The sequence below is a fragment of the Neoarius graeffei genome, chromosome 11, assembly GCF_027579695.1.
Source record: "Neoarius graeffei isolate fNeoGra1 chromosome 11, fNeoGra1.pri, whole genome shotgun sequence".
Lineage (NCBI taxonomy): Eukaryota > Metazoa > Chordata > Actinopteri > Siluriformes > Ariidae > Neoarius > Neoarius graeffei.
The window spans coordinates 11,689,735-11,712,899 of record NC_083579.1 but is presented as its reverse complement, the minus strand read 5'-3'; the positions used below and the strand labels follow the sequence as shown (position 1 = coordinate 11,712,899).

The window sequence follows — 23,165 nt, the reverse complement described above, 5'->3', positions numbered from 1 at the left end:
ATATTTTCTTGTCTAGTTCGACAGCTCCTATGACGTGTTCCTTGATAGCTACGATTGACAGTTTCTCGACTCTCCTCCCTGATGATATGCAAGGCTGTAAATGATGATTGGTAGGGGTCAAACTTGTAGTGTTGCCAGTCTCCTGACCAAGACACAGCAATAATTTATAGCACCATGATTGCCTAATCTGAGATGATGACCATCGTGAAAGACAAAAATATCATATAGTCTGATCCCAGTATGACAAGGTGTTTGCTTGATGGTATTCTTATTACATTACATGAAAGGCATTTAGCAAATGCTCTGACCCAGAGTGATGTACAACACCCAGAGCAGCCTGGGGAGCAGTTGGGGGTTAGGTGCCTTGCTCAAGGGCACTTCAGCCATTCCTGCAGGTCCAGGAAATCTAACCAGCGACTTTTGGTTCCAAAGCTGCTTCTCTAACCATTAGGCCATGGCTTCTTCTATTAACAATAAAGAACCAGACTACATACACAAAACAAGTGTCTGCCCTTTCTGTGCTCCCACAAAGAATTCAGCTCAGCAGACAATTCTGTGCTGTTTGTGTCATTTAAGTATGTGTTCGTGTGTTATGTAGGGATAGGTTTCTTCATAAGGTTTCTCCACGGGGTCATAAAGAAAAGTGTGTGCATCATGTGTGAAGACATGTTTAGTCATCAGAAGAAAAGGTACATGGTGTGACTGTGTGTCACTGGTGCTTTTTGAGGCAAAGGAAAGTTCAAAAGACGTATTTTTCCCTTCAAGGCATGTGATCCATCATCTCAGTGCAAACCTTATCATCAGAAGTGACAATCATGGCTAATGTCACTGTGTTACGACTTAAAAAACAGCAGGGTAATACTTCATGGTGCGGAAAAACTAGACAGCACTGCTCTTAGGCATCTACAAGTTAATGATTGTCAGTAAAATGTCTCATGTCACAAACCAAAATTAAGTTATTTCAGATCTTGTCTGGAACTTCAGAAGCCATGATGATCTTCATTCTTATGTGTTTTTTGTACATGTAAAGCCAAAGCATTTAAATGGATTAGTGTAGTAATGGTAGCAGTCTAAAAATTGAAGTTTATATGAGGGGATGAGGAAGAAGACAGGAAAAGGGTTTAAAGACCATTAGCAGCTTTCTACTCAGGCCTAGTGAGACTGAAATGATATAAAGGCAAACGAATGTACAGTATATCAGCAGCTGTGAGGTGCTGTTTGCTTCTCAGTTTGCATAAAGTTAAACTGCCTAGCCCTTTCTGTTTCACTTTGTCACTGTAAATCTGGTTCAAAAGGGCTTTCAGATAGCCTTGGTGCTACCATTAGTCTTGGTATTTTGTCAACACCCATTCCTCAGGTTATGTTCATAACTATGCAGTAAAACAGAATTTTACATAGGCCCTGGTTACATTACAGCTCACGATGGGTTTGCAAATACTTGGAAATTAAAAATTGGTAGCATCGCCACCAACTGTGCGATGCATAGCAAATGTTCTCAAAGTTTCGTGAGTTGTTTTTTGGTGTGTCTCCGCCTCGTGAGTAGCCAAAAACACAATGCAAAATGTCAACGCACGCATTGAAATTTGGTGGCGATGTTTTCGTTGGGGGGCGGCATGGCAGTGTAGTGGTTAGCACTGGCGCCTCACAGCAAGAAGGTTCTGGGTTTGAGCCCAGTGGCCGACAGGGGCCTTTCTATGTGGAGTTTGCATGTTCTCCCCATGTCTGTGTAGGTTTCCTCTGGGTGCTCCGGTTTCCCTCACAGTCCAAAGACATTAGGCCAATTGGTGGCTCTAAATTGACCGTAGGTGTGAATGTGAGTGTGAATGGTTGTTTGTCTCTGTGTGTCAGTCCTGCGATGATGTGGTGACTTGTCCAGCGTGTACCCTGCCTCTCACCCATAATCAGCTGGGATAGGCTCCAGCTTGCCCGTGACCCTGCACAGGATAAGCGGTTACGGATAATGGATGGATGGACGTTTTTGTCGGCAAACGAAGCAGTAAATACTCGCAGATGGGTTTGGGAATATTTTCTGAAGCTTGGGGAAGCATTGCCACCAAATACCTGATTTTCATCAATAACCCATTGCAAAGCATCGCGAGCGTAGCCTTAGTAAATATATAAACAATACCTAGTGTAGCTATTTCGATAAAGCTTTCAGTACAGAAGTATGTAATGTTGGTTGTAGTGACAAAACTGGGAAAGCTTATAGTATATACTCAAAAAAAAAAGTCAAAGTCCATCCCGTGCCAAGGCTTCCCAGGCAGTCTCCTGTCCCAGTAATAACCAGGCGCTTAAGGTGGCACCAATCTCCGCTTTTATAGCCCACAGCCTCTCACCTACTATACAGCCAGGGTTACAGTGGGGGGCTAGTCCTCTGGTAACTGCGAGAGTTTGACACCCCACTCACATCTGTATTACAGCATGTCTTGCCAGATGGCAGTAGGTACTATTTTTATGATGGTCTTTGGTATGATCCGACCATGAGTAGAACTCACAATCTCCTAGTCGAGAGGCAGACATGCTAACCACTAGGCCAGCTTGCGGTATAGTATATACTCAGCGAGGTGACAAAAACATTTGCTATAGAGTACAGTATGTCACACACAGTATACTTTCTGGATGCAAGCGTCTAGTTTAGCCTGAAGCATGGAGAGTATACCCGTACCCTTGTTAAACCGTTAAATAATTTATTCAAGAAATCGGTTTTCATCACTGTATTCTACAGGTTTTTTTAATTAATGCTAATTCTGTTAATAGCATCATTTCTGCCGTTCCTGTTTGTTTTTTTGACTATACGAATATAAAATTCTCATAATAAGAGTTGTCGAGAAACCAACTTCAGATTTGTTCAATTTGGAAAGCCTGTTGTAGGTTTGATTAGATGGAAAATAAAGACAAATTAATATTACTTAGCATCCGGCTTTTCATGCTAGCCATTATTACATGCATTGTAACCGACCAGCTCTGTTCTTAGTTTATCTAAAAAATACATACTGAACCAAGGGGCGGCACGGTGGTGTAGTGGTTAGCGCTGTCGCCTCACAGCAAGAAGGTCCGGGTTCGAGCCCCGTGGCCGGCGAGGGCCTTTCTGTGTGGAGTTTGCATGTTCTCCCCGTGTCCGCGTGGGTTTCCTCCGGGTGCTCCGGTTTCCCCCACAGTCCAAAGACATGCAGGTTAGGTTAACTGGTGGCTCTAAATTGACCGTAGGTGTGAATGGTTGTCTGTGTCTATGTGTCAGCCCTGTGATGACCTGGCGACTTGTCCAGGGTGTACCCCGCCTTTCGCCCGTAGTCAGCTGAGATAGGCTCCAGCTTGCCTGCGACCCTGTAGAACAGGATAAAGCGGCTAGAGATAATGAGATGAGATGAGACATACTGAACCAAATTTTTACAAGTTGTGTGAAAAGTTGTTTTTCCATACAGCTTTTCTTTCTTCTTCTTTTTTTAGCAACACAATTAATGAAACACTGCTACACTCCGAGCCCTGATTTATACACAGAAATAAATTCCTGGGAATACAATGTCACGTCCACACGCGTTGGCGCTCGGAGTTCTTTCTGATTTTGACTCTGTTTTGTGTATTTGGACTCTACCACCATGGTGTCTTTGCGGCCGCCATTCTGTTTGTGCCTCGCTTGACCATTGCCTGTTTCACATCTTATGTTTCTGTACTATTTAAAATAAAGACTCTTCCTGCAATTACATGACATACTGTACAACCTGATTATGCTTTGTATGTACATTACAGGCATTTAGCAGATACTCTTATCCAGAGAGACATCATACTATAGGACTATGACATACCCACAGCATCTAGGGCACTTCAACCATTCCTGCTGGTCTAGGGAATCAAGCCAGTAACTTTTTGGTCCTAAAGCTGATTCTCTAACCTTTAGGCCATCACTTCCCCAGATAAGCTACCTGATAACATATATGCGCCATTGCAGAATATGGTGCAATATAGTCAATCCTGTAATTTAAGAGATGTATTCAGAGTGGAGTAGGGGGGAGTTAGTAATGAAATTTTCATGCATTGGCATTAACTATGCTGCTTGCAGAGTTCTACACAAGATACAAACAAACAAGGGGAGAAGCTTGTCTAAAATTGATGAGTGAAAATTATCAGTCCCTATTTTCTATACCCTGTTTTTTTGAGGTTTGAAGGACTTGTTTTAAAAGGAACAGTCTAGATGCTATTGTTACCGGTACGTCTGCACCTGAATTCTCATCACACACACCTGAACTCAATCACTTACAATCACCACAGCACACTATAAAAATAACCCTTGTTTTCACAGTCATTGAAACGCTCAGCACATCCTTCATCAATTTAATTTAGCAGATGCTCTTATCCAAAGCGCCAGACAACATACCCAAAGCAGCCTGGGGAGCAGTTGGGGGTTAGGTGTCTTATTCAAGGGTAATTGAGCCATTCCTGCTGGTCCAGGGAATCAAACCGGCAACCTTTTTGGTTCTGAACCTGCTTCTCTAAACATTAAGCCACGGCTGGCCTTGCTTGACTTTACCAAGCCTTTGGTTATCATGCAGGGCAGCATGGTGGTGTAGTTGGTAGCGCTGTCGCCTCACAGCAAGAAGGTCCGGGTTCGAGCCTCGTGGCCGGCGAGGGCCTTTCTGTGCGGAGTTTGCATGTTCTCCCCGTGTCCGCGTGGGTTTCCTCCGGGTGCTCCGGTTTCCCCCACAGTCCAAAGACATGCAGGTTAGGTTAACTGGTGACTCTAAATTGACCGTAGGTGTGAATGTGAGTGTGAATGGTTGTCTGTGTCTATGTGTCAGCCCTGTGATGACCTGGCGACTTGTCCAGGGTGTACCCCGCCTTTCGCCCGTAGTCAGCTGGGATAGGCTCCAGCTTGCCTGTGACCCTGTAGAACAGGAAAAAGTGGCTACAGATGATGAGATGGTTATCATGCTGATATTCTGGTTTCGATTTTATTTGTACTTTGAATTTTTTCTCGTCTTTATCTCTGTGTGGCAGCGGGGGCGTGGTCAAGCGCCGGTCTGTGACAGGAGGGCGGAGTCAGGGAAGGTAAGTGGCAGAATCACTACACCTGACGTCAATTAACCTGTGTTTGTGTGTGTCTTCCCAGTGACCGCGCCCTATTTAAAGAGGGAGAGCAGAGAGCAGAAGAGCGCTCATCCCCGAACAAGACGCCAGTCGTGTGTGTCTCTAGTTGAAAATATTGTTAAACTGAAAAGTATAGCAATAAACGCTAGTGTTGAACCTGATCTCTGTCCTGCTGTCCTCTGTGCTCCACCCACCAACACTGAACGGCTACACTCTGATATTCTGTTTGTGCCTCGCCTGACCATTGCCTGTTTGTTGACTCTGCCTTTGCCTATTGTTTTGGATTTGTCTGTCAGCTTTGTCGAAATAAAACTCTTGGCTGCTTTTAGGCCCGTCTGTCGCTTGCATTCTTGACAACTACAGAGAAACTCTTACCTTCATAGGGGAAGCCATGGCCTTATGGTTAGAGAAGCAGCTTTGGGACCAAAAGGTTGCTGATTTGATTCCCTGCCCCAGCAAGAATGGCTGAAGTGCCCTTGAACAAGGCCCCTAAACTGGTCCCCAGGCTGCTCTGGATATGTTGTACATCACTCTGGATAAGAGCATCTGCTAAATGCCTGCAAGATACTACCTCTACTTGAGAAAAATCTGTGAACATCAAAGGTGAGAACTGTATACATAAATTTTATTCATCTGAATGAGCTGTTCAGAATTAAAACACCTGCATAATATGGAGAACTTTCCCCTTGAACTTATAGTAAGTCACTCAAATTTGTAGCCCATACGGTCCTGAATGAAAGGTTTCAGTCAGGCCAAGTTTGTGCAGCCAGGCTATGATAGCATATCCTAATTAAAACAGCAGGTAGGTTGAGGTTAAGTCCATAAATCGCAATACGAAATCTGAACAGGAGACAGGAGGCTGTAATTTTAGTGATGTTTCAATTAGACAAGGACCAAAAGTTCATCAAGTTCAAATCTTAGAATCAAAACCAGAGTCAAATCCAAAATTTCGGGAATCAAACGTCTCTTGGCCTCTCAGCAAGACCTTGGCCACCGATGTTCTTGGCTTCGAGACCCATGCCTTCAAGACCATTGAGGGGATGCGTTGGTACAACCATGTCTCCAACGAAGAGCTCCGCCAGAGGACTAACCAACCATATATCCTTCACACCATCGCACAGTGCCATGTTTGTTGGCTTGGACACATCCTGCGCTGCACAGATGACCACCCCACAACAGCCATTTATGAGTGTGATCTGCCAGCGGTGGGATGGAGACGTCCTCATGGCCAACCATGCACCTGTTGGAACGATATCATTCATCAAGACCTCCAGCAGATTAATTTGAGGCTGGAGGATGTCCAGGCACTCAGCCAAGACCATAAGAGATGGTGGAGTTCGGTGGCACTGGTGGGCTCAACTCATCCCCATCCTGGCATGAGGTTTAAGAGAAGGAAGAGGAAGAAACATCTTCTGACAGCCCTTACTTGTCTAATATGGCACCAGTGGAGTGCATTTATTCATATTTACTATTATACTGAGACGCCTTTGGGCTCACACTCATCTCTTCTATTAGATTAACAGACCAAAAGTGTATATATCTTACCGTGTTGGCTTGTCTGGCTTCCTCGATATAGTGTGTAGTGATGATGACGGATACCTGTCCTCCTTTCACAATCTCCACCAGGTGCTGCCATATTCTGTAGACATCACATGAGTGCACTTCAGGTGGTGGACAATAACAAAAAAGAGCACAAAAATCTGCCCTTTGCCCTTTACTTTGGCATGAATAAATCACTATGACATAAAACACCAAGGTGGTGTGATATGGCCGGATGCCAAAAAAAAAAGTTGATTATTTTCCGATGACAGCATCCTGAAGTGCTTTATTCCGCTTATACCACAGCAATTACAATTTTTTTTAAAATTAATTAATTTGTGCCTTACTTTTTAATTATTTGTTGTTACATGTAATACTGAGAAACATCCTGATATCAGGAACTACTTTCAGGAGCTATACTGCTATTATAGAAAATTAATCAACACCTTCTAACCAATCAGAATGGAGAATTCAACAGCACTGTGGTGTTTTTCAAACTCTCATTAATGCTGTGTTCAGGGAACAGAATTAAGGACACATGCAATACGACTTTGTCCAACATAAGGACCTTTAAAGGGCTGATGACACGAACATGACTCTATGCAATTTCTTAAATAAACTATACAACATGGCAAACATGTTAGATTTCTGTTATAATTACGTGAAAAGAAGCTGTTGTTACACGAATATCCAACTTTTAATTGCACAGCGCAAGAAAACTGGGTCCGTGGCTCGCGGCCATGTTGTGACGTCAGCGGAAGAACACGCTGCGGTTCACTGGCTGTTCTACTCTGGTTCTACTCAATGGAAATGGCGCATGAAAACCCCGGTGAACTCTCTAGTGCTAGCTCTTCCTCTTCTGGGAGTCTAGAATTGTGTTGATCTCTTCCGAATAGAATCTATGATAGCCTACCCTCTTTACCCTTTGCCTCTCGTTGCTAGGCGGCAGTTACATGAAAGCCGCAAGCTTTCACAAGCAAATACATGACTGATATCACGCCGACTTTATGATTACATTTATGATTATCATGTAGCATCTATAGCTCTACATACCTTTATCTTATGTCGTTTCACAACACATGTTCTGACAGGAGGACTGTCTTTGGATCCGGCATAGCTACTAGTAGACCCCTTCCGGAATACTGGCAGTGTTGCCAGATTGGGAGGTTTCCTGCCCAGTTGGGCGGTTTCAAGTGCATTTTGGTGGGTTTTGAACATATTTTGGGCTGGAAAACCTCAGCAGTATCTGTTGCCAGATACTGCTGAGGTTTTCCAGCCCAAAATATGTTCAAAACCCACCAAAATGCACTTGAAACCGCCCAACTGGGCGGGAAACCTCCCAATCTGGCAACACTGTGTAGGCACTGCTGATGGTAGTAACACATGTTTGTGCTGAACTGAACACCCAAGAGATTCTTTTAAGCTGGGAAGGGTGTCAAAACAATCCAAATCGAAGTGTTCAGAGCACAGGACGGATATTGCTGAGGGCTCCCACTTGTCACGAGTGCGCCTGACTTGCTTCACCCACTTCGCATGCAGCTCGGGATCTCTGGGAAACTTGAATAAACTTACCCCATCCTTGTGGGTTTTGGAGCAAAAGCCGGCAACAGAACGCGAAGGCATAATAACTATATATATATATATATATATATATATATATATATATATATATATAGTATAATAATGTCTAATAAAAATACTAATAATGATAAACTGAACACCTGCCGCATCAACAACAAACTGGTAAGTTAGGAGGAAGGTTCTTTCGCTGACGTCATATAGCTCCTCCTCCTCCTTCGTCTCCTGGGTGCTGCAGCCCCGTCAAATTTGCCCAAATAGCCGCGTTTTTTATCATAACTTGTAAAATAGGCGCCTTCGTGAATTAATATATGGATCATCGGGAATTACTTTTTATGTTATAAAACATCGCCAAAGATGTCAAAAACGTGTCATCAGCACTTTAAAGACAGTTGTCCTTATGTTACCTTCAGAAAGTGACTGACTTTATCTCAGGACCACCGATGCTGACAAAAAAAAGACCCAACAAAACCCAAGGTATTGTCTGCCTGAATGAAATACAGGAACATTCAACAATAGCACCGATTATATAATGCTATAAACTACAGAATATGTTACTTAGTAGGGCTAAAGTACCAGTCAAAAAAGTTTGTACACCCCTACTCTTTCAAACTCTCGCGGTTACCAGAGGACTAGCCCCCCACTGTAACCCTAGCTATGTAATAGGCGAGAGGCCGAGGGCTACGGAAACGGAGATCAGCGCCGCCCTATGCGCCACATGGCGTGGGAAGGGACTTTGACTTGACTCTCTCATAGGGTTTTCTGTATTTTGACCATTTCCTACACTGTAGAACAATACTGAGGATATTACACGGTTGCGCAAAGACATGAAGTTTATCTTCGAGTTGTGAATGTACATATCACGAGTTATTGAAGCGAATGTGTGATACATTTTGCAACACCAGAAGAAAAACTTCATATCTTCAAACCACCGTGTAAATGTTCTTTATATTATATGGACTCATCCACAAAAAAAAAAATTACGTAAGTTAATCAAAAGAATTTTAATTTTGAACCAGTTCGACATTTTGACAACGCGTGTCTAGTCAGCGGGAAAACACTGGGAGTGACATCATTGGAGTGAAATATCGGGAATTATTATACATACAGGACACTTCTGCGATGGAATAAAAACATGTTCTATAACCTTCTAGCAGGTTTCATTCATTTGGTTCAATATCATGCAATATTGTTAGCATATCGCTTATCCTACATGTATTACGTCACTCTACCCAATGGAGAATGAGCGTTGAATATGGTTTACGATATTGCAAGACAGGCGGCACGGTGGTGCAGTGGTTAGCGCTGTCGCCTCACAGCAAGAAGGTCCTGGGTTCGAGCCCCGGGGCCGGCGAGGGCCTTTCTGTGTGGAGTTTGCATGTTCTCCCCGTGTCCGCGTGGGTTTCCTCCGGGTGCTCCGGTTTCCCCCACAGTCCAAAGACATGCAGGTTAGGTTAACTGGTGACTCTAAATTGACCGTAGGTGTGAGTGTGAGTGCGAATGGTTGTCTGTGTCTATGTGTCAGCCCTGTGATGACCTGGCGACTTGTCCAGGGTGTACCCCGCCTTTCGCCCGTAGTCAGCTGGGATAGGCTCCAGCTTGCCTGCGACCCTGTAGAAGGATAAAGCGGCTAGAGATAATGAGATGAGATGAGATGAGATATTGCAAGACAGCATGACATTACATGTCAGAAATGTAAAACTTCCGCGCTAGCGAACGACTGTGACAATTTGTAAACAAACATGGCCGTCAGGTTTTCTTCGTTGAATACGAAAGATTTTGAGAGAATTTTGAAAGAGAAAGATGTGTTGAACACCCAAAAAGAATGTGTATGTATAATAATAATAATAATAATAATATTGGCTGGCTTTTTTTGTGTTCTATCAGATGTATTCCATTCAGCGACTTGTCTTCGACTCGTTCAGTATCATGCTAGCTGAATGGAATATATTTGATATAGCACTCAACGCCAGCCAATATTATTTAAATATGTCACTCGGATTCACGACGTATTTCATATGAAAAATGCGAGTTTTTCAACACAAGATGATAAACTTCATATCTTCAAGCCAACGTGTGATTTTCTTTTTATTATATTGACACTTTCACAAACAAAAAGTCCCCAGATTTATCAAAACCAAATTTATCATCGGTTTCCTCATGAGGGACATATAGAGATTTATGTCATGGTTTTGGTTCTCCATGTCCCGGATGGAGCTCGTATGAAAAATACAATTGGCGTATTTCCCAGTAAAACACTCATATCCATATAATATATGGAATTATGTGGTAAACGCAAAAGGGTTAAAACACAAAATACATTTCATATTTTAGATTCTTCAAAGCATCCAGCGTTTACCTTGATGACGCTTTGTACACTATTGGCGTTATCTTAACCGGCTTCATGAGGTCGTCACCTGGAATGCTTTTCAATTAACAGGAGTGCCTCGTCAAAAGTTAATTAGTGGATGAGTTTCTTGCCTTCTTAATGCGTTTGAGATCAAATAGTAAATAATAAAAATACAAATAATAAAATAGCCCCATTCCATCCACAACTGTAGTAATCCATATTATGTCAAGAACCGCTCGACTAAGTAAAGAGAAACAACATCCATAATTACTTTAAGACATGAAGAAGTATCTTTTAATTAATAAACATAAAGAAAAAACATTGAATTAGAAGTCGTATATCATTTAGTACATGAGTCTGCAGTTTTAGATGTAACCACAAAACGGGAAAAGCTAATTAAATGATCATTTATTTAAAAAACAAAAACATTTCTATCAGCCTTTATTGCATGTATTTTTAATTAACTTATTTTATGAACTTTTATTAAGGGTGTATTCAGACCAGGATAGTTCGATAGTTCACTTGCTTTGGTCCGAACCAATTTTTTTTTAAATTTTTTAATTTTGGTGCGGTTCGCTTTCACACTGTACATTTTAGTAAGCGGACCAAAATCTGTCAACAAAGCCACGCGCCCTGAGGTCGTTCAGCTATTGGTCAGAGACGACACGCGCACAAAGCGTTAAGTTCAAAAGTAGTCATGGAGGCTTTCCGTGCTGTTATTCTTTTTAATGTCATCAAAGCTATATGTTTTTTCCAGTTTTTACTGTTTTCACAATCGTGCGATTACTATGCTGTTGTACAAGTAATTTATCAACGACAACGACAAAGGGCAAGGCGGCTACGGAGGATAGCGCTGATGAGCGCACGTCATATTGTGACAGTTCTGGCTCTTCACGCAATAGATGAATTTCTTTTTTGCGTCGCTAGTACCGCCACTTTTTGAAAGAATGTCCCTGATTTTAATGTAGGTCTGACGGAGTTTCTTCACTTTTAGCCGACATTGTTCTGGGGAGCGCGTGAACCCCTTCTCCTTCATTTTCTCACTGAATACAGCAAACACGTCGGCATTTTTGTGTGTTCTCTCCAAAAGCTCAGATATGTGGACATCTGCCCATATATCCACAAGGGTGCGCGTTTCTTCCTCGGCCCACGTTTGCCCCCTACTCATTTTTTGTACTCTGTAGTCTAGCCTACCACTGGTCTGAATGACTGAACGACTGTTGTAAGGTTCCCTTGACAACCGAAACAGTGTTTGCACTTTGCGGTGGAGTGTCAAGACTCTGTTTCCCATAATGCTCGACAAACGACGGAAGCTCCCGAGGTACAAAAAAGCAAAACTGTCGGATTAGGTCCGGTCTGCTTTCACACCTCCAAAAGGTCCGCACCAGGGTTCCTTTGGTCCGGACCGAGTCCGACCTTGCAGCTCGGTCTCGGTCCGCTTGTTTGGTCCGGACCAGAGTTCGGTGGTTTGTATTCAGACCAACCCTAAAGGTCCGGACCAAGGGAAATTTGGTTCGTTTGGTCCGGACCAAACAACATAGGTGTGAATACGCCATAAGACTAGAAACCATTGTATGTTCTTTAGATCTGTTTTTAAAATGTCATTCCCATGATTTTTTTTTTTTTGTATGTGTGTGTCAAAATTGTGTTTTGAACATTTTGCTGCAACTAAAACATGTTTTAACAAGTGAGGACAAGATTTCACCATTTTGCAGACATCAAAAATGATCTCAGCAGCCGTAATATGTGAGAACAGGATTAAAGCAAACTGGGTGTTGGTGAGTTTATGGTCACGAGAATGACAGCATGAGGGAGTTCAAGTGTTTCAGCAGGAGTAGAGAGGATTAATGCAAGGATCATATGAGCTACTTGAATAATTACGCAAAAGTATGCGAAATGGTACACGTGTCAATGTGTGTGAATTTTTCTTGATTGAGATTTGGGCTTCTAATGTTTATTTTTTCTTACGGCATATTAAAGCTCTCACTCTGAGTGACAGGTGTTTTCAGAAATGAGAATGGAGAGCAGGTTGTAAATGTATTTAGCAGGAGAGAGAGAGAGAGAGAGAGAGAGAGAGAGAGAGAAGGTGAAGTGGTGTAAAATTCTTCGTTATTGGTTTAGAATGTAGTGCAAAGTTCAGGCACTTAGCGAGGGTGAGAACAGGGAAGCTGAAAGAGATGGAGAAATAAAGAGGCTCGTACTTGGCTCGTAGAACAGGATCCACTCCTACTGTGGGCTCGTCGAGGATGAGGAGGCGAGGGTTCTGAAGAAGAGCAGCACTGAGAGAAACACGACGTCGCTGACCCCCACTGCACATAATCAAAATACAACCAGTTAATGACTAATAAGCAACCCATTGCCAACCAATAATAACTTTTTATAATCCAAATACTGAACAGAATTCAACAATTATCAGCAAATCAACAAAAAAAAAAACCCAAAAAAACCACTGAGTCATTTTTTTTATCCAATTATGCAAATAATTGTTCACAATTCACCCTATAAATAGACACCAATCATGTGACTGTGTTATACTATTATAGTTACATGGTATTATAATAATAATAATAATAATACTATAATTATATAATGGTATTATACCACACTGTAGGTACAGTATTTCTCTCTAGACAAGTACTCTTTTGCCGCTTTTCCACTACCAACGCGGCTGAGTCGGGCTGAGCCGTGCCGTGCTGAGTCGAGCTGAGCGGGGCTGTTGGAGTTGCATTTCGACTACAACCGCACTGAACCGTGCTGGCTGGAAGTGGGTGGACACATTGGGTGGAGTTAGCGAAAGTGGGTGGACGTCACGTGATGTCGTTAAGCAGTGCAAACGGTGACATCAGTGAGCTTTTAAGCGGTAGTCTCACAACCCGGAGAGTAAAAAATAAACATGGAGGACATGGAGTCGTTAGTGTTGCTGGTCTTGGTGCTGTGGCTTGTTGTCACCGACAACGCGGACAGTTACTGGCAAGAGCGTATAGATGAGGCGAGGCGCATAAGGCTTCAGAAATTCTCGTAATTCGTAATTCTCCTTCTTCCGGGTTTGCGGTGTTTACAGATCCCAGCGTGCTCGCGGGGCGTGTGTGGGCATGTGAGGACACTCCTCCTCACCAATCAGTGCATAGGGGAGTGTCTGCTCACGCCCCCAACCTCACTCGGCTCGCTTTGGCTCGCTTCGGCTCGCTTCAGCCCTACTCCAAAACGGTGCGAGTTTTAGGGGCTAAGCAGGGCTGAAACGAGCTGAGTCGTGCTGGTTTTTGGTAGTCGAAACGCGAGCCGTGTTGGGCTGAAGTGAGCTGAAGCGAGCTGAAGTGAGCTGAAAAAGGGTAGTGGAAAAGGGCCATTAGTGTGGCTGTAAGGGCGAAACTGGGTGGGGTGGGGGATAAGAGGCTGGAGGAGGGGATGGGGTGGAAATGGGAAGTAGAATGGGTGGTAAGGGTTCTATTTATAGTAATTTGAATAATTAATTTTGTTAAGGTGGCTCTTTTATATTCTCGAATAGCTACGGGTGAAATTTTTGTCTTGGTTTGTTTCAGAAAATCAATACAGTTTGTTAAACGTAAATATACACCAACCAGTGAATATAAAAACTTAACCATTAGAAATAAAAAAAAAACAACTTACAAATCAGAAAGTTTGTAAACCATTTATAAACCAAATATCAACTAAATCCAACATAAATAACTGAGTAAACTGATAAATTAAGCAAAGAAACATCAATACTTTACCAACAACAAATACTCCAAACCCCAATAAACCGCAAATGACCACCAAGGATACGGAATTCTCACCTACTAACCAAAAATCAACCAATTATCAACGAACCAGTGACCACCAAGAATACGGAATTCTCAACTCATCTCATTATCTCTAGCCGCTTTATCCTGTTCTACAGGGTCGCAGGCAAGCTGGAGCCTATCCCAGCTGACTACGGGCGAAAGGCGGGGTACACCCTGGACAAGTCGCCAGGTCATCACAGGGCTGACACATAGACACAGACAACCATTCACACTCACATTCACACCTACGGTCAATTTAGAGTCACCAGTTAACCTAACCTGCATGTCTTTGGACTGTGGGGGAAACCGGAGCACCCAGAGGAAACCCACACGGACAACATGCAAACTCTGCATAGAAAGGCCCTCGCCAGCCACGGGGCTCGAACCCGGACCTTCTTGCTGTGAGGCGACAGCGCTAACCACTACACCACCGTGCCGCCCGGAATTCTCAATTACCAACCAAAAATCAACCAATTATCAACTAATTGAAACAAACCAATGACCACCAAGAATACGGAACTCTCGACTGCCAACCAAAAATCAACCAATCATCAACTGATTGACAACAAACCACAAATGACCGCCAAGGACAGGGAACTCTCAACTGCCAATCAAAAATCAACCAATTATCAACTAATTTACAATGAACCAATGACCACCAAGAATAAGGAACTCTCAACTACCAACCAAAAATCAACCAATTATCAATTAACTGACAACAAACCACAAATGACCACCAAGAATTAAGCATGCACCGATACCGATACTGGCATCGGCATCGGCCCCGATACTCCACTAATATACTCATACTCGTACTTGTCAAACAGTTGCCGATACCATGAACCGATACCAGTGCCGATCCCATGCGCCGATACCAATGTTCCCCGCAGCGCTTTTTGTTCCATTCGAGAGAGAAAAAAAAACTGAAGCATTGTTGAGCTCAGGCTTGAGCATAATATGATGGGCTATACCATGCGCCGATAGTGTTCCGTGAAGTGCCTTTTGCCAGCATCCGTTCGAGGAAAAAAAGCCTCTCCCAGGAAAAAAATTGTAAATCTCAAGCATTGAGCGTAGGCTAATTTCGTCAGAAGACAAAAAAAATTGTTCGACAACAACCCATTTTTCCATGACGAAGATGTGTTTGCGTAGTCATGAAACAGTGCCGTCACAACATCTTTCCCCAACACTGTCATTTTAAACATCTCTCCACACTCCACTCCCTTTCGCTGCCATACGCAGATAGGCCTACGCTAAGATCCCCAACGTTGTCCTTTTTTTAATGTTGGCTATTCGCCTAGGTAAGGGTTTTGTAGGACAGGCTACTCACTAACAAACAAATGAAAATCGGATTTTTGTATAGGTGAATCCAACCGGCAGAGTTTTTAAGTACGAGTCCAACCGGGAGAGTTTAAGAGTGAAGAGTGAGAGAGAGAGCTTTAAGAAATGGCTGATTGAGTTTTCCAACTTGTTTCAGTTGAGGGCAACGCTAAGACCAAGGAAACTGACGTCCCATCTACAGGTATGGAGCTCCACGAGCACGGGACGCGATGTTGCGAATGGACAGCAACAGCGTCTGCCTAACAAGTTCTGCGACTGAACAAGAGCGTGCTCGAGGCATTCAACTCTCCTGCAGCACACAGCAGGATGTGCGCACATGCACATGGGGGGGGGGGGGGGGGGGGGGGGGGGGGGGGCATATTTTAGTCTGCATTACTGGCGATGGAAATTAAATAATACATCGTCGCCGGCCGCCACTGTTATCTTGTGCGCTCTCTGTGATGTTGCGATGGTCACTGCTCCTCCCTTTCATGCCCTTGTCTTGTTGCTAAATGTAATTGGAGTAGTTTAAGCGCACCACCAGAACAACCCTTAAGTCAACCAAGACCGCAATGTTGCGGAAGGCCGATGATAGAGGGGGTAAGTGACCAGCGGAGTGAAATGATCACGCTGCATGTGGTAACTCACTGCTCTCTCCTCCCTTCATCAACAATCGGTCTTACATGTTGCAAGAGTGCAAGTCTTTCTTGACTTCGAAAGTTGGACATTGTAATCTAATCCAAATAAATAGCAGCCTTTTTCAGAAATTGCAGCAGCTAAATATTTAATTCTTTGTGTAGGCTATTTGCAATGAGTGTAGTTTTCTGGGAGTGAATGTTGCGCGACAATCGAGAGAGGTTGCACACGGAAGCGCAGATAGCCTTGTAGTCCACGTTACACTGCCAGCAGACAGCGCCTCTTCATTTCACGGTAGCGCTTCTTTTGCAACATTGTTATGTAGGCCTAGTAGGCCTAGCGCAGCAGCGCTTAGGTTTTGCAACATTATTGTAACAATGTTGCAAAAGATAAGCGCTACCGTGAAGAGGCGCTGTCTGGCTGTGTGACGTGGACTCAAGGCTACTCTGCGCTTCTGGAGCAGCGGAGATTGTCAATGTGAACCCGTGTGCATGATCACTCCAGTTAGAAAACAACATTCACGGGAAATAGATAAAGTAGGCCTATTAAATATTCAAATGCTGCAATATTTGAAAAATTATATTTTAATAACATCAACAGTATCGGTATCGGTAGTACTCGGTATCGGCAAGTACTGAAATGATAGTACTCATACTCGTATCGGTTTTCACAAATGTGGTATCGGTGCATCTCTACCAAGAATATGGAATTCTCAACTACCAATAAAAAAAAATCAACCACAAATGACCACCATGAATACGAAATTCTCAACTACCAATCAAAAATCAACCAATTATCAACTAATTGACAACAAACCAATGACCACCAAGAATACAGAATCCTCAACTATCAACCAATTATCAACTAATTGCCAACAAATGATCAATGAACTACGAGATGATGATCAGTACAGACAAACACGTCATCCAATTACCAAATAAACAATACATTTGCAAAGAAATACCAAGTAACGCACATGATGGTTGCACGTCACTAAAAATTCTAGTGATTAACAAATAAACAATTAATTATCAATAAACTACCAGCCAAAAATAAAATTTACAACAAATTACTGACCAAAACAATCAACCTAATGTCAACAAATTATCAATGAATTACTAACCCAATCCGTAAGCAACCGATTATCAACCGATTAACAACTAAAAGATGGATTTACTGTCCAAAAATTCCCAACACTAAATATCCAACACCACATTAACAATGTCAAATATTAATCTGTCACACACACTCTGTCCCGATTTCACCACCATGTTTCTAATATATTCAGTGTTTTCCTGTTTTCTTTTTCCTGCCCATACTTTATTCTCACCTGTTCCTTGTTCCCTTCATTACCTTGGATTTCATTTGTGTTTTTGGGAAATATTGTTGTTTCCTGTGCAAGTCAGAGCTTAGTTTCACAGCCTGTGTGACCTAATTCTGGATTATTTGCCCTCCATAGCTCTGTCTGCCTGTGCCCCTGGATTATGAGCATTGGCTTGCCTTTAATAAACATACTTATTAAATACAAACCCAAACAACTGTCTCTGACATACTGTATTTCGAATCAATTTTCATAACTGACTTTTATTTGCTCGTAAAAGAATGAACTAAACGCTAAACCTGACTAAAACATTCTATAAACTGGGTCACGTGGTGATATGCTTCAGAGAGCAGAGTATGCAAAACATTGACAATGTGTCTTTGTTCCCGGCTGCTATTTCTAAATATGGTGTACTTGACGTGTTCAGAAGGGATTTACAGTAACAGTTTGATCTCATACTACTGACTTATACATTGAAAAAGCTTTGAGATGGAAAATATAACTTTTTAATACAGTATTTTATAAACAGTCCTATAGATAGTGATAAAGTCTTTCAATGATTATTAAACACACAGCTTCTGAACACACCTTGTTCAAATGCTCTGTGACTGCAACAGATCCTGATCAACTGGATTATGTGTCTAAGTGTAACTTAGCATTAAAATTAAGAACTAAAAGAGATTAAAGATCTACGAAGTGGTCAAAAAAAGCGAACAAAACAAGGCATAATAATGATGGACAAATAGTAAATGATTGGTTCGATATGTATCTTGAAAACTTGGAAGGAAGCGCTGTCGGCCCTCTTCCACATACATGAGTTTAGAGACACCTACAATTGACGAGTGTCTCTGTGCTTGACAGCACCGAGAGGGTATGTTAACTGTCCCACCCAGAGAGCACCACCAATTTATCTTCCTTGACCCATGGATGGGTATGGCATTATCAGGCTCTGAACTCGTGAACTCGAGACTGCTGTATAAGGTGAACAAATTTAAATTGCGCCATGCCACTTGCCCATGAAAGCCCATGAGAGTGAGTTCTGAGTCGGAGGGATGGCATACTCTTACACACCTTGGCTTTCAACACTACCTACAACCCAAATGGCTCAAGGTAGGTAGTTTGGTTGGTAAGTAGGTAGTAAGGTAGTTTGGTTGGTAGGTAGGTAGGCTTGGTTGGTAAGTAGGTCCGTAGTTTGGTCAGTGTGGACGTAGTTAGGTAGTTTGGTTCATTGGTAGGTAGTTGGTTGGTAAGCAGATAGGTAGATAGTTTGGTTGGTGGGTGGGTAGGTAGGTAGTTTGGTTGGTAGACAGGTAGGTTGGTTTGGTTGGTAAGTAGGTTTGTAGTTTGGTCAGTAGGGAGATAGTTTGGTAGGTAAGTAGTTTGGTTGGTGGGTGGGTAGGTAGGTAGTTTGGTTGGTAGACAGGTAGGTTGGTTTGGTTGGTAAGTAGGTTTGTAGTTTGGTCAGTGGGGAGATAGTTTGGTAGGTAGGTAGTTTGGTTGGTGGGTAGGTAGTTTGGTTGGTAAGCAGATAGGTAGATAGTTTGGTTGGTGGGTGGGTGGGTACGTTGGTAGACAGGTAGGTTGGTTTGGTTGGTAAGTAGGTTTGTAGTTTGGTCAGTGGGGAGATAGTTTGGTAGGTAGGTAGTTTGGTTGGTGGGTAGGTAGGTTCAATTGGTAGGTAGGCTGGTTAGGTTGGTTAACAGGCAAGTAGTTCGATAGATATGGATATTTGGTTCACTAAACAGATACAGGTACAGATAGTGACATTAACACCCCTAATATACAAGAATCTAAAATTAACATTCAGCACAATCAGGGCCATAAAAACAGTTGGAAATTTAAAAAAAAACTGGACCCACAAGTTTTAAAGTTTCAGAATTGCACAATGTGGTTTTAAACTCAACAAAACAAGCATGCTTTAAGAAAGAAACCTTTCCTGAGAGCATTTCACAAATTACAACTCCTGAACGTCACCAAGCCTCATAGGAACTACAACTGTGGTTTATATTTAACCCACTTAGATACACTAAACGGAACTGAAATCAACCTGACTCAATGAATCCTTTGTACCTGAGGTTTTTGACGAGGCTACTCTTCTGTGGCAGGTCCAGAAATTCAATGAGGAACTTCATCCGCTCCACCGTCTCTTTGGACGAGAGGCCGTGGATTCGGCCAAAGAACCAGAGTGTGTCGCTGATGGTGAACTCATTATACAGCGCTATATCCTACCATGGGGGAGACAAACGGTCACATAAGCAGTTACAACATGCGCGCGCGCACACACACACACACACACACACACACCAGTAGCATGCGGACTTTACTGCACATTCATACACACATCCTTAAATTACACATTAATGCTGTAATTATAAATGATTTTTGTTTCACTGGATTTGGATATGAAATAGAAAGGGAATTCATCTAAAGGATGAATTAGCTTTGTAATATCCAACATCGCAAGATAAATAGCCATATAGTGTAGAAACTGAACTTACAACCTTCTACCACAAAACCTTAAAGGTCCCATGGCATGGTGGTTTGTTGATGCTTTAAACGGACTCGTGGAGGCTTCCGGATGTTATATCCGCAGCCTTTCTCGAAATGAACCCTCGGCACGTAAATATAGCCTCCTGGGAGAAAGCCCCATTTCAGCGCTTTTCCCAGTGCGTCGTTTTGCTAATGAGAAGCAGGAGGCGGGGAAGGGTAGAGGGTGGGGGCGGGCCATGGGGTGAGGGGGAGGGGCTTGACCAAGCTGCGCACACACATACTTGCTGCTATCGGCGCCTGTAGCCACGCTGCTAAGACAAAACCCCGTTCTCCCTCGGACTCCTTTCGTAAACTCAACGTGACACAGAGAACAGAGAGTGAGAGTGTTCGGAGTGGTAGTTTACGAACGTATAATACCCTAGGCTTGAACACGCACTCCATAACCAAAGAGGATAGAAGCAGCAACTACAGCAACATATCGCTTATCCAACAGAAGACATGCATTGCGGAGCAATAGTCAAACATAAGCTCATAAGTTACAGTCAATTTCCAGACTAAACTCAGTTGAACAGAGCATGCTGCATGCGCTTTAGTTTTGTAGCGCAGATTATCTGGCTAACTGCAGGAAGCGGTTAGCTGCACAGCTAATGCAGCCATTGCTAGGCTAACGCACCGATTTTAAAACACGGCAAAACGACTTAACAGTTATACACTTACTTGTTCGGTGTTTGAGGCTGATGCGGCAGGGATGCTTGGTACGGACCCAGGCTTCAGTGACAGTTGATGTGCAAAACCTGCCCTGTACTGTCCCAAGTTGTGGAAACATCCCTCAGGAAAATGCTTCCGACAAACATACACCGTCTTAGGTAGACTCGACGGCGTATTATTGAAGTAAATAAAATTAAGCCACTGCGTCTTCAGGGGCTCTCCCGTCGGCAGTAAAAACAGACTCCTTTCTGTGTTGTCACATCCATGTACAGCGCAATTTCCATGTTTCGCTCGCTTAGGTGGTGCCATGTTGTGTCCTCTATGGTCTCCTCACTACAACTGGGCGGGGCAATCCATACAGTGGGTGGGAATCCAGAGGGGGGGCGTGGGGATCATCTCCCTTGCTGACGTAGTAAAGGGAAGAGCTTATCAACGCGCCGTTTTGACGTGCCATTCTCAAATGTTGGGCATAGTTTGGTTTACACATTATGAAATTTCTAGCCACTGGGGTGACTTAAGAAGGTCAGAGGAACTCATTTTAACATTAAAAAACCTCAGAAAGTGAAAATTTCATGCCATGGGACCTTTAAGCACTAATCTACAATTACCTGTTTAACCAGAAAAAATGTATATCTGTCAGTCTAAAAAGATTTGTGTGTACTTGCATATCAGTTTACGTGTTTGTTTATTTTTTGTGCACGTGTTAATTGTGTGTATGAAGTGTTTTAATGCATTTCTTCATTTAGGTTAGCTTCCACACACAAACATAACATTTAGAATATCTCTGTGGAATAAAATGCATTTGTTTCTAGTGCACATTCACATCAATGCACACGCATTAGTACTTCCGCCACTCAGTGGGGTGTAACCGCAGCGACTTCTGCCTACGGTGACATCGCGTGCATATGTCCCTCTTCTTCATCCTCTCATGTGAGACTGAGGGCAGAGTGGATGCTACAGTGACTCACTATCACTTCTTGAGGTACAAAGTGGTATTACGAGACAGATGACCTGTCCTGTCTCGGGGCTAGCTGGTTAGCATGCTAACTTTACTACTATATATATCTCTGCAACACCACACACAGACATCTTTGACATCATGTCAAAACTTATTTCTGCAGATTTTTTTTGATCATTTTTAAACTAAAATTCTTACATACAGCACCTTTAATTAAATGGCATAAAAACAGTGATGATAATGATAGGCCTACTAAAATTGTAATAACTCCATACTGTACATACGGATTTGTAAAAACTCCAGAGAGGTTGAAAACAAGAATATTAAAAAAAAATAACAAAAAAATAATTAAAGCATTAAAAAGAGAAGTGTGTATTTTGCATGGTAATGGTCTCACCTGTGGCATGTATCCCACCATCTTTCCAGGCACCTCATGTCCGGGGAACGCTGGTGGCTTCCCGAGCACGCTGATGTGACCTCGAGAGATCTTCAGAGTTCCTACGATGCACTTCAGCAGAGTGGTCTTCCCACAACCGCTGGGGCCCAGCAAGCCGTAACTGATAAAAACATGAGTATTAAAGTTAAACTCATATTCGTGAAACGCTCTCTTTTGTTTTGGGTTTATCTCCCTCCATGTGCATTTTTGCTTGCAGTTTGTTGTAATATCGAGTCTCGTCTCTGCCCCACCCTGTCACTGGTTTGTCTCCTCATTGTATCTCGTGTGTGCTGACCTTTTCCTGCTTTAGTTTCTAATAATTAGTCTGTCTCTGTGTGTCTTTGTTGCAGTGTGAATTTCGTCATTATGTAAGCCTCTGAGCTTTTTTAGTTCCACCTGTGTTTCATTGTTCCTTTCCTTGGACCTTTATTCACTAGTTAGACTTTCTGATTTTGAATTCAACCCAATAGACAATATGCTGGATTTCTGCACTCACCTAAAGTGAGCTATACTGGAGTTCTGGAAAAAAAAACACCACTTGTATTTTTCATACGAGCTACATCTGGGACACTGAGTAACATAGTTTCCAATATCTTCACTCGTGAGTCAATTGATGAATTGTTTTGATAAATTTGGGTACTTTTTCTTTGTGAATGTGTCGATATACTAAAAAGAAAATTAAACGTTGGCTTGAGGATATGAAGTTTATCTTCTCGTGTTGAAAAACTCACATTTTTCATACAAAATACATCACGGATCTGAGTGACATATATATTATTTACCAGCTGGGAGGTCCGTATCATAAAATACTGTGACCGAGGTCTTGAAAGTACTGAGCGAGGCCCTCTGGGCCGAGGTCAGTATTTAAGGCCGAGGTCACGGTATTTCACCATACGGACCGACTTTAAGCTGGTAAATAATATATTTATATTTTTCTTTACCAAATTCTAACAGAAAACGAGAGCGCC

At 42.7% G+C, this 23,165-nt stretch overlaps 1 protein-coding gene across 2 annotated transcripts in view; it reads right to left on the bottom strand.

Annotated features, from left to right (window-relative positions):
* Positions 1 to 23,165, bottom strand: part of abch1 (ATP-binding cassette, sub-family H, member 1) — a 124,373-nt gene that overhangs the window by 76,337 nt on the left and 24,871 nt on the right. For both annotated transcript variants that reach the window (XM_060933418.1, XM_060933419.1), the window contains exons 3-6: positions 22,159 to 22,318; positions 19,676 to 19,830; positions 12,751 to 12,858; positions 6,628 to 6,721 (exon numbers count right to left, since the gene is read on the bottom strand). In XM_060933418.1, coding sequence (XP_060789401.1) covers positions 6,628 to 6,721; positions 12,751 to 12,858; positions 19,676 to 19,830; positions 22,159 to 22,318 — 517 coding nt within the window. The remainder of the gene's footprint in view (positions 1 to 6,627; positions 6,722 to 12,750; positions 12,859 to 19,675; positions 19,831 to 22,158; positions 22,319 to 23,165) is intronic.